The sequence below is a fragment of the Citrus clementina genome, unplaced genomic scaffold (genome assembly GCF_000493195.1).
Source record: "Citrus clementina cultivar Clemenules unplaced genomic scaffold, Citrus_clementina_v1.0 scaffold_6, whole genome shotgun sequence".
Taxonomy (NCBI): domain Eukaryota; kingdom Viridiplantae; phylum Streptophyta; class Magnoliopsida; order Sapindales; family Rutaceae; genus Citrus; species Citrus x clementina.
In genome coordinates this window covers 10,481,183-10,493,885 of record NW_006262139.1, presented here as the reverse complement: position 1 = coordinate 10,493,885, position 12,703 = coordinate 10,481,183, and the positions used below count along the sequence as shown (strand labels likewise).

At 33.9% G+C, this 12,703-nt stretch overlaps 1 protein-coding gene across 1 annotated transcript; it reads right to left on the bottom strand.

Annotated features, from left to right (window-relative positions):
• Nucleotides 1-5,189: 5,189 nt before the first annotated feature.
• Nucleotides 5,190-8,788, bottom strand: LOC18039474 (probable E3 ubiquitin-protein ligase LOG2). The gene is made up of 3 exons (XM_006428733.2): nucleotides 7,991-8,788; nucleotides 6,130-6,625; nucleotides 5,190-5,601 (listed from the first exon to the last, which is right to left on the bottom strand). Exons 1-3 carry the CDS (start codon nucleotides 8,491-8,493, stop codon nucleotides 5,488-5,490), a joined length of 1,113 nt encoding a protein of 370 aa, XP_006428796.1. The 5' UTR covers nucleotides 8,494-8,788; the 3' UTR covers nucleotides 5,190-5,487.
• Between the last annotated feature and the right edge of the window lie 3,915 nt (nucleotides 8,789-12,703).

The following is a 12,703-nucleotide window of genomic DNA, read 5'->3' as shown; positions in this document are numbered from 1 at the left end:
TCTAGGCCATAGAATGCTGGGAAATAATTTAGCACACTAGATTTTAGTTCAAAACTCCTAGCAGCTACATTTGGGTATCTTATACATGATGTGCTCAAATTAGCTAAAGAACTAAAATAGTCCTTAAATGGCCTCTCCTGTGGTTACAAATCCATTTTATTTTTAGCGTGCTTGTGTGTGCGAAGTGTTTTTTCTAGTTCAAGGTCTATAGGTTCAAGATTAGGTAATAATGACCTACAACCGTGCATGCAAAGAACAAAAATAAATGGGAACAAAACGAATAAAAATAAAGAAGAATAAAAAATTATGATACTAACCTTATTGCGCTATTAAAATATTTCTATAAAAATACACAAAAATAAATACGTGAAATAAATTAACTAAAAATAAATTAATAAGATAAACAAAAAAATTACAAAGAAAAATAAATTGAAAATTAAATTACATAATTTTAAAGAAGAGAAAAATAAAAGAAATACTAACCTTTAAATATAGATTCACTTTTTTTTTCTTTTTTTTAATAAAAAATTACAAGAAAACAATTAAAAGAAATTATTCACAAAAATTAATTCTATGAATTAAAATTACTTACATCCCCGGCAACGGCGCCAAAAACTTGTTGTGTAAATTTTATTGAACTCGCAAGTGCACGAATTTATTGTAGTATAGATCAATGGTGACGAGTGTCGATCCCACAAGGAGGTGGATTTTAATTATATGTAGAATTAATTTTGTATGAGGTGGTTGGATTTTGTGGTGAAAGTGACTTAGATTATCCTAAAATTGGAATTGAAATGGCGAGAATAAATTGGAGAGAAATCTATTGAGATGACGTACTTTGGTATCTGGATCCGTATCAACATGCATCATGGGCTAAATAATCTTTATTAATTTCAATTAAATCATGAGGGGAGAATCCACACCTCATGAACCACACTCTAATCAATATGGTGCTAAAGGCTTATCGTGCCAAATAATAATAACCTTGTACTAGGGGGCCGGTGAAACCAAGACGGTACTAGACACGATTAGTATTATTTGTCGACGAGAAGTCAAAACATCCACAAAAATTAGAGGGGAAGAAAAAATAAATTTACCAAATAAAGCCCATGACACATGTTGAGACTTCACATTCAACCCAAGCTTGAAAGAAAATTAGCTATTCATAATTGAACTATGGGCAAAATGGAAATTTATTAAAATATATAGAAAATACAAGATGGAGAGAGAATTACAGAAAATGGATTCAGAGTTATCAAATTAGGGGGGGGAGGTCCCCTTTTTATAGATACATGGAGTAAATCATGGTCATCGAATTAAAAACAGTTTGGACGCTCAGGATTGCGCCACGTCATCAGTCAACAATACGCGGTTTGACCACGTGGATGAACAGTAACACGGTTTGACCCGGGTTGAACAGTGACGCGGTTTGGTTGAAAATAATCCTGTGTGATGCATGTATCGTACGCGAGATTTTTGGTCCACTAATATGCTGCCACGTCACCATCAACAGTACATAAGAATTTTAGTCCAACAGGATCGTGACACCGCATCAGTCAATGCCACATCATCGGTCAATGCCACGTCATCGATCCATCTATATGAACAGTGTCGTGAACAATAATGTAGACAGTACCGTATACGTGAATAGTACCGTACATGTGAACAGTGTCATTTTTCCTTTTATGCTCCTCCTAAGGTTTTCGACCGTCCTGAGTTCAAAAGTGATGTCGGTTTTACCGTCTGATCTCTCATTTATTGTGAAATGACCATGATGCCCCTAAAATACATAAAATACTTAATTAAAATAAAAACACACATAATTAAATTACAAGAAGCTTAAATACATAAAAGTAAGGGTTATTAGTAAGACGTAAAATGTAAAATGACGATTTTCTCCTTTATAAATATACATTTTCTAACACTCAACATGTTGTCATAGTGACGTCTCTAACAATTGTTTTCCTCTTTTTCAAGCTCTCGCTGGTTCTTCCCTCCACCTCCTCCTCTCTCAATTCCTTCTTAGAAAACTAGAAAGAACATCTCTGATAGTAAGTCCTTAAATGTTTTGGGCAAAATAATGGCTTGACCAGAATCTTGCCAAAATATTTTTGCACCATCTTATGGGGTATCGAGCAAAAAACTCATTACTTAATTGTTTCATCTATATAAACAAAAGTTGCTTCTCCATAAAGAGCTCATATTTCATTAAAAAAAGAAAAAATGAATACTTTTCTCTAAGAAAGAATGTATCGTTCTTCACAAAGAAACTATCTTTCTTTACAAAGAACCTACATTTACACTAAAAGCACCCACTTTCCTCCACAAGGAAGTCATCTTTCATCACAAAAACTTGATCTTTCTCCACAAAGATGTGATATTTCTCCATGAAGATGTCACATTTCTTTATTAAGTCTTTACTTTTCTATACAAGGAGCCTAATTTCTCCAAAAAGGGGTCTATCTATCTTATCTTTCACTCTTAAACACCATAAAGAAAGTGAAACTCGAAATCAACAAAAGAGACCATTGAGAGAGATTAAGAAGAAACTTAACAACCTAAAAATCACACAAGAGCAACTAAGTCCAAAGATTCAATGAATCTAGTCGCACTACCAAAATAATGCTTGTTTAATTTGTTCCCATATTAGGAAGAACTCTCTAACAGAGTGGATCATTGTAAAGTGATAATATCAATTTAAAATGAGAATAACTCATAAAAGGTACCTTAGAGTGAGAAGTCTTAGAGGGAGCTTCAGAATGGGAAGAACTCCCCAATAGAGGAATCATCAAAGTGAAAAGATCTGTCTAATAGAATAAACTCTAGAATTTGAAGGATTCCACAATAGAAGGAGTCCTGTAGTGGGAAGAACTCCCCAATAGAGGAAGTACAAGAGAGAGAAGAATTCCCAAAAAGAGGAAACATCAGATTGAGAAGAACCCCACAATAGAGGGAGCCCTCTAATAGAAAGAACTCCCTAGTTAAGAAACACCAGAGCAAGAAGAACTCCTTAAAATAGGATGCCCTAAAGTGAGAAGAATTCCTTAACAAAAGAATTATCCCAGCATAAGAAGAACTCATTAACAAAGGGTGCCATAGAGTGAAAAGAACTACTGACAAAAAAATCTTCTAAGACCGAGAAGAACTCCCTAGTAGAACAAGTCCCGAAGTGAGAACTTCCTACCAGATTGAGTGATTGCCCTAATATGAGGGAAGACCCTAGACACCCCAAAAGTTTAAACTGACAAAAAGGTTGTCTTTATTGAGGGAGCGCCCTAGACTCCTCAAGCATAGAAGATGGCGTGAAGTTCACTTTAGACCTCTCAAGCCTCCAAGATGCTGAGAAGGTATGCTAATCAATTCGCCACAAATTCTTCAGCTCTCTAAGATATCGAGGAGATCATCCCAACATTCCTGGTTTGAATATAATTTATGTTGTCTCATATCACTTGCTAATAGTAATTTTGTGACAAAAAGACTCTCATCAATAGAGATTGAGAAAATGGATCGAGATGCGGAACAGTAAAAGGTCGACATGAATTGGACAGACAATCTTCTAAGTGAATGAACAAGCTAGCCAACATGGTCTATAAGTTTGGGAAGAAAATAAGGGATAAAACTTACTATCCCAAGGCTAGAGTGTTGTGCCTGAACTTATGCATTTTAGCAAACTGCTTCTTCTATTAAGGATGCAGCGTATGATGTGTTGGAAATTCTATCCGAACTCATATGTTCTGGATATGGAAGAGTGGCGTCACACAAGCTACACCGTCATCGTAAAAGATGTTATCAAGAAACGGATGAAGCCAATGACTACTACCTACTATATATTGTGGTTTAACCATGCTAGATTTTGATTCATGATATCTTTTATATCATAAATGGTGGAGCATGGTGCATGTTTAGCAATCCTGTGCGTAATGAGAATTCTGTTCATAGCTTGAAAACAAATTACCGTCACTCATACCGATGTAGGAATTAGAGAACATTAGTAAGGAAAGAGAGGGGAAATTTAATTTCTTGAGCAAATATTATTCATTTCTCTTTCTTTTCTAGAAGAGTAAAGTATTTGGGATGATTTTTTGTCAATAAAAAATTCAAATTAAAATTTACAAAACTTCATAACTTAAGCGTTGGAGTGTTGTTGCCGACAACACTGTCAGCATCCTGACTCCTCGTTTTATCTTGCAGGATTACAGATGATTCAATCCATCATTAGGTAAAAATATTTTCGACATCCCGACCCACATGGCCCTTAAATCAGCCTCTAACCTTACCACGTCGGATCTATCTCACATTTGGCAGTTGGCCCAAATTCTTGCGTCAACAGATCGTAAATTCCATTATTTTTTAATCCAACATTAACCTACAAGGCTGCCCCGCAAAGATCCCCATCTCCACCCTCTAAATTGAACAAATCTGGACCAGTACATTATGGAAATCCAAATTGGCAGCCACTTAATTCTTCACATCATTGCACAGGGCACTAAGGCCGTAGGGACCTTTCTCCTGACAGCAGTAGGCCAGAAGCCACGTTCTTTTACTAACCCATTATAGGAAGTTGAATTCAAAGTTCAAATCCACCCAACATATATTTAAATTGAAATAGAAAGAAATTTATTATTTAGAACAGGTAGATGAAATATTAGTAGGAGAAGAAGATAAAAAGCCAAAAATAAGAGAAAGTAGCCATAAACTTGAAATAGAAGAAATTTATTATTTAGAACAAGTAGATGAAATATTAGTAGGAAAAGAAGATAAAAGCTAAAAATAAGAGAAAGTAACCATAAACTTATATTAGCATTCATAGTAGAGCCATCAAATGCAGAAAGTTATGAAGAACCCCATAAACTAATGAAAAATACATGGAAGCAGAAAGAGTATTCAAAGTTAAAACAAAATTAAAAAATTAGAAAACCATGCCACAAGTTAGAGATTTATTAGTATTAGAATTAGAAGATCATAAACCGAGCCAATGGAAACAAGTATTTAACCAATGGGAAGGTAATTTATAAAGAAAACTTAACAGCTACTCTCCACCTCAACCAACCGCTTCTAGCCTAACCCTGAGTTCACAGAGCGAACCCACGACCTATTCCTCAGCGTTCAGCAATTGGCACAAACTATAGAAAAGTCACCAGCGTTCTGTTGTGGAGTGAACAAAAGCACATCCAATACAATATATATCATGCGATGAAAATTCTGAGGAATTGCCTCCAAACGCTTACACTTGCAAGCGCAAGGCACCGGCTTATATATTTTGTATACAATGTCAGTAATATAGTAGTGCCATACTAGCACTTAAGGAGTACAAACTTTCAGTCTGATTATAAGGAGTATAACTTTCGGTCTGATTATTACAATTCCAGGTAATGCCTAAGGGAAAGAAGGAACAAAAAATAAATTTGAAGTGCATGTAAAGCAAGACAACAACAACAGACTACTATACATAAACTGAGCGGCAGCAACTTCTTCCATCTTCGTTCACTACTCTTCAGGCCCATTGACCTTTATCTCCAAAAGTCTCTCAACTGGTTGTCTGCAAATTGGGCAGCGATTCGTTTGGAACCTCAGTACCTTCGCACAACCACTGCACATACACTGCATCACAAAGTACCCCACCAAGAATGAGACATCAAATAGCAATTGCAATAGAGTGATTCTACTTATTAATTATTTTCCTTTTCCTTTTCTGATAACCAAATTGTCTACGAAACAAAAAGTTGCCAATATACAAAAATGTAAAATAAAAGAAAATGCCTACAATCTGTTGTATCTCACTATATCTTATAGTAGCATAGGATAAGATGAGTAACCAAAGAATATGTACTGAAACATTTTAAACAATTCAGTGTGGAATCAACATTTTGACTGGCATGCAATCATTTTTTTTCAAGGATTCTTGCAATTACCACTAATTTCAAAATCCAACCCAGCCAGGGTAGATTCATGATTTCATAGGAATCCGGGGAGAAATTTTTCCGTTCTCAAAATATCAAAATGAAGAAAACTCCACCATTGGTAGAACACAGCTATACGCATGCAAGTGAAACCATTGCACAAGAAACAAGAGTTCGTCGGTCGGGGCAATTATCAAATTTAAAAGCAATAAGTAAAATGGATGTGTACCATGTGTCTGCAGGGAAGGACAGTTGTGTCCCGTGGTTCTGATAGGCAAATCACACATTCTTTTCCTGGATCATTTGCATCGACATCACCATCAACAGAATTCCCAATCCCATATATCTCCTGCAGCTCATACCTCATCCCATTCACCCACAGAATCTGCTTCACAACCCTCACCTGGTATTCACCTTTCTCCTTCTCGAACACTGCCTGAGTTATCTGAGAATTCGCAGGTCCAGGAATAGAGTTTCCATCTGATCCATTCTGATTAACAGGAGATGCATCTGCCTTCACTGCAAGAGGATATACATCCATATTACCCTCTTTCAGTAGCTCCGTTTCCTCAAACATTGAAAAGTCAATCCCTGTTCCAGAAGGTTGTCTGAACTTCTGGCCTAGACCACGTTGGAATTGCACTGTCACTGGTGCAAAAAGGTTTTCCTTAGTTGGTGCCAGGTTGCAGTCTTCTCCTTCTTTAGCAAAGAAAACAACAGTGATGCTGCTTGCAAGAGAAACAGTTATGTTAAGATTAAGAGAAGATAGACAAAAAGTAATAACTTTACCAACCAAGAAGAAAAATGCATTTTCAAATTCCAAAAACAGGTCATACAGCCATCATGAAAGCAGCACATCTATTGCAGACACCCAGCTAAAAAGCAGTGTATTCTGTTAAGTAAGCATAAAGTACTCTTTAAATGACACCAGATATTGGATACTGTTTGCTAAGATTTGATTTTTATAGAAAAATATTACGCTACCATAGATTTAATTGTGTCTTATAACCGTAGATTTTTATGCTGTAAGAAGAAACAATGATTCTTCTACCATATCAACTGGTTTAAGAATAAGTAAAATCACTACATAACTAGAAAAAGTGAATAGTATCACCCTTTTCATCGTTCTCACAATTAAAAGACAACAGAAGCAGCAAGCAATAGTATTATGTGTAAGAAAAAAGAAATTTCTTGGCAGTTAGACACAATTTTACAACAAAATTTTCTTCTGCCAGAAAAATTACATCTATTTCATAATCCTCAAGAATATCAATTCATCATTCTGGACATTAAATAACTTATAATTTAACCTCATGCATATAAGTAATGGAAACCTACAATTTCAAATCTAAATACTCTTTCCTTTTTTAATGTGCCAAATCCACTTTTGGAGAGTCAATTTAACATAACCATACCAAGTGCTAGAAAATGAGAAAAAATTGAAAAAAGATTTGAAAGACATCAGCTCTTATCTCAAAAGGGAAACTTCAAAAGGGAGACGGAAACCACATTTCCAATAAACTTCAGTTATACTCATGAGATGCTTCTGATATTGTTAAGAATAAATGGCTAAAGCTAAAAAATGGAGGCACTTAATATGTAACTAACTTGGCAAAACAGCATGCAGCTTTTATTTCTTTTTCCCCCTTCTTTCCAGTGATTCTGGAGAAAGTATATTTGAAAACATAAATTGGTCCTAAAGATGTCAACCATACAATTCCCAAGCATATCACAAAACTACGAGCTTAACTCTAACAGTGGACTACAAACAAATGACAATAGAAGGTACACATAGTTTCTTTGTAAGCAATTGTATTGCTACTCCAAGCTCTCACTTCCTAGGTTAACTATTCCAGTTGACATGACATTCCGCTATGCAATAAAGAAATTTGGATTTAAGAATCCCTTAACAAGTCCATATGGATCATATCAATAAGCAGAAGGTACCAGACACGGCCACTGCAAAATCTTCAGTAAGTATGTTGATTAAAACTCTATCAATCACATAATATAAGAAGCAAATTTGAAGAAATATAAACAAACAAAAGCTGAAGCTTTTAATTGTTTATTTATTTATTTGTTTCAGTTACCTCCCAGCAACAGTAGCATCAAAGGTGAAGGAAACCAAGAGCTTCCCAGGATTCTCCTCATCGGCCTCCAGCTTCAAACTCTCCTTCTTCAAATTCACATCATTCCGTATCGTAACCGCCTTCTGGTGCTCCACATATGGAGGAGGAGGCGCCATCATGGGCCCACAAGGATACCTCCATTGCCCAGGTTCGCCACCGCCTCCGCCACGATGATGGTGATCAAACGGCGCAGGAAGCGGCACCGGCATCGCCGGAGGCGGCGGAGGATAGTACCCACCTGGCGGGTACTGATAGTACTGCGGCGGCGGATTATTATTATTATTATTATTATTTGGGTTATTAGAATTAGGGTACTGCGTCGGGTAAGGAGTCACCGCCGCGAAGACGTAGCGATTAGCGGTGATCTCTTGCTGAGGAGGCGTCGGCGGCGGGGGAGGCGGGTGACCTCGTCGGCTCCCGTGTCTACGGCGGCCGTTACCGCTACTGCTACTGATGTTTCCCATAAGAAACAATATTGAAGGGAGTAGCGACCAGTAAGTGAGAAACGGAGGCTACAAGTAACGGAAAACGCTAAATAATTGGACGGACAAAGAGTTGATCCGTAACTGTGCGTGTTGAGAGAGGAAGAGGAAGAAGAAGATAAAAAGGAAAGCAAAAAGGAATCTTTGGATGGGAGAGGGAGAGAGTGAAGAGGGGTTGCGTAAAGCGCAAAGCTCCACCCAAATCACCTTCCATGATTATGCGGTTGGATGGATTCAATTGAGATTTTGCTAAACTCACCCACTTTCTTTCTTTCTTTCTCTCTTCCTTTTTCTTTCTTTTTTTTTGGTTTTCTCTTTCTTTTCTTTTTCTTTTTTTTTTATTCTCCTTCTTTTAGGGGAAAAAAAAATTATGAAAGTGAAAGAAAAAATATTTTGGAGGGAACTGCACTGCCTTATTTGTTTTCTATTACACATACAAAGAGGTGTAAAATTGTTGAAATGTGTTGTCTCACAATGGTTCAGTAAAAGGAATTCTGTTGGACAGGATTAATCCTTCCAGTGTATTTAAGAGACCAGTTTTTTGGTAAAATACTTTAAAATTTTAAGTCCAACCAAACTTTAGTAAGCAAGATGTGATGGTAAAATAACTCATATAGATGAGATGAAAGGCACCTAGGAATACACATGAAGATTCAAATCCTCAAGGTTTCGGCTCTCCCACAAATATACAAAGGAGATTTATGCTGTTTTTACATTTTGGATTCATATTTTGGAGTGGAGAATTCTCAAAATCGATTGTTTATTTCCTCTGGGAGTGGGTGGAGCAGTGGAGCGGAGTTTCACTTTATGAGTTTCACTCATTTTTTATTTACATTATTAAAAGTATTAATGATTATTATTATTTTATATAAATTAAATTAAGAATAAATAAATATATTATTGTTCAAATTTATTTTTTTATTCATTTTATAATTAAAAGCAGCATATCCTCTACATAAGGGTAAAATTATAATTTAGAAAACTCACTTTTAATTTAAGATAAAGTAAACATATAATTAGAATTCTCATTAGCAATCCACACTCTTATTCCTAAATAAATACATTATTCTTACTTTTACTCCATGCTCTCAATCTTAAAATTCATACTCCTCAGGATTCTTTCTCTTATCCGAGAAGTATAAATAACATCAAATTCTTTAGTTTAAAGATTAAGGGAGTAAGTGCAAACTAGCTCAACTAAGAAGTTATCATTGACAAAACAAAATTACAAGTAGCTGCCAACATTTCTTGGACAAATAATTCATCCAAAGTCCAAACAACAAAATAACCATCTTTCAATGTTAACTTATGCCGTGCTTGTTTTTTCAACTTAATAATTTAATTAACTTAATTTCAATAAGTTAAGTCATTATCTTTTCTTTCTTTTTTTTTTGCAGATGAATATTTTTATTAAGCCAATTTTTTAACCTTTAGCTTAGGGTCAGTTCTTTTTTTACTTAATAACTTAATTGACTTAATTTCAATCAATTAAGTCATCAAGGCATCGTTTGTCTTTTTATCTAAAATTTGAATAAGTTTGAATTTGGCTGAAGTCTGAATAGGTTTGAATTGCATATCTCTAAATGATATTTTTTTTAATATTTAAATATAAGTGGCATTTTGTTTGTTTTTACAAAACACAAACATCATAAATATGATTATTTCACATTTATGTCCTTGTAAGAATGATTTATATTTGTTATAAATTTTAAGAGTTAGATACATGCACATTACAATTAAAATCAAACATATGTAGAACTAGGCACTAATTGATCTTTAAATAAAAACATTATTACATTACCACAAATGCAAAATTGAATCAAACTTATTATACTAATTAAACTTTTTAAAGATAAGAAAATCGATTACATCTTGAGAAGGTTGATTTGCGAGTTCGTCTCATAGCTATTGCATGAAGACTTGATCTGATGGTCTAAAGAAGTTCCTTGCATTTGTTAATTGATTCAAATTTGCACTATTATTTTTCAACTCAACTTCTTAATTGCCATACTCTAAAAATAATGCATCAATAATAGATAATCTTGAAAGAAAGTTGTGTATCACAATGAATGCGATAACAATTTTTGTCTGAGTATCAAATGGATACGAGGGCTTTCGCTTCAAAATTGGAAAATGAGCTTCTAGAACACCAAAAGTATGCTATAATAATATTCCTTAAATTCGCATGACTATGGTTGAAAATCTCCTCTTTTCCTCTACCCTGACCACCATTACGAAAATCATTCAATCAATAAATAGATGAAACCCTAATTCATGCATGTATTCCAATACATAAATAAGTGCCATATAGAGGTTCCTTGTTGTTGGATGAGAAAGAACAACACATGATTCAAAAGTCTTGAAAAAACCAATTCGTGATTCAAGATATAATTTTCCAATGCCATCACCTGGTAAACTTTTCCTTTTATATAATTGTTAGACATTTTTTTTCCAACAATTAACTCTTGGTAATTACTGAACCTAGAAAAATACCATTTAGTGGATGCTGCATATACACATACTAGAGGATTTATGACACCCTACAAATGTAAATATTATTAATATGATAAATATATCAATTATGTCACTATTTGTCATTGACAAAAGATAATTTACCTTAAGTATTTTTTGTGATTGGTTATGCCACTTAATTTATCATTAAATGAAGGAGGAGTAATCATTTATGTGATTACCAAATCTATTATTAACCTGAATGAGTCAAAGATCAATTAATTGCTTTCTTTGGAACATGATCATTCCAATTTGCTCTACAAACTCAACATTCAACCATCTATGATCGAATCAAATCATTTACATGTTACAATTAGAATTGAAAATAGAAGATAATTATGCCAATAGTTATTGACTTCTTCAATGTAGACAGTCTTATCCTCTATTTCTAGAAACTAAAAATAAATATTTCATAATAAAATTAATACCAACGACAACAATCATTTAATGTTTCAAGTTTCTTAAACTTAAAACTAACAGCACATGCTAAATAGAATCAAAACAATACGCAAGCATAGTATATACACAGCCATTCACATCTCACGGGTGATACCAATCACAACAAATCAATACAAAATTAATGAGTTGAACAACCAAGACAAAAAATTGGGAAGCAATAGAATATTTGTCAATTCTTTTCTCAAACCATTAATAGGAATCACATTGTTCATATAGAAATAAGTTCCAAAATATTTGATTTACTTTACTTCAACCACAATACACAAGTCACACAAGTTATAAACATTTTTTTTTTTAAATTTCGGAGACTCCCCCACATGCAAAACCCAATCTAGAAACCTCTAAACCCTCAGTACTCAGTTTCACTCTTAGAACATGGACTTGAGGCATCTCCTCCACTTTTACACAAAAACTAGATCTTAGCTACAAATTTGCAAAGACTTGCTTCAAGCTAGTTGACTTACTAGCTTTCACGTTTAGTGAGGAATCGACTAACAACCCACTAAATACCAAATGGGAAGCTCTATGATAAATAACATTTTTTTTTTAATAAGCCTTTCTTCTCATATAAAATACATTACTAGCTTCACTATTGGAAGATTTAATATTTTATTAATCATGTAACTTTCCATTAACTTTCTTGGAGCACTAAATTTTGTATTGATGTATGAACCACAATCAGCATATACGGAGAAAGTTTTCAACATCCAAAATATATAACATAGTATTTATAAGAACCGTAATATAAAAAAAAATACCTTAACAATGGAGATTCATCGACTGCTGTACTTGAAGAATTCTAGTGCTAATGAAAACGAGAACAAATTGAAATAATAGAGAACATGAATTACATAGAGAAAAAAAAGGGGATTAGGTTTTATAATACAAAAATATGTAAATTTAATTGAGATATTATGGGAATATAGTATTTATTTTCTATTCAAATTTTTTTAAATTTAGATAAAAGTCACGAAACTTTATTTTTTCTGTTCAGATGTAAATATATGAAAATCAATTATAAGTTGCAAAAAACAAACAAGCAAATTTGCACCAAAAAAAAAAAAAAGAACTTAACAAATTTTCAGACTTTAGACGTTTAACAAACAAGCTCTAAGTCTGTTTGTTTTTTCAACTTAATAAAAATATTCAGTCATTAAATCATTAAGTTATTAAGCTAATTTTTTACTTAATTTAAAAAGTCTTAATGATATAATTAAAAGAT

Bases quoted from the DNA above. Each gene is read 5' to 3' on its own strand.
- LOC18039474 (XM_006428733.2), bottom strand. From the start codon at position 8,493: ATGGGAAACATCAGTAGCAGTAGCGGTAACGGCCGCCGTAGACACGGG. The intron at 6,626-7,990 runs GTAACTGAAACA...TCTTGCAAGCAG, and splicing joins GATGCTACTGTTGCTGGGAG to CATCACTGTTGTTTTCTTTG. The intron at 5,602-6,129 runs GTACACATCCAT...TTTGTGATGCAG, and splicing joins TCCTTCCCTGCAGACACATG to TGTATGTGCAGTGGTTGTGC.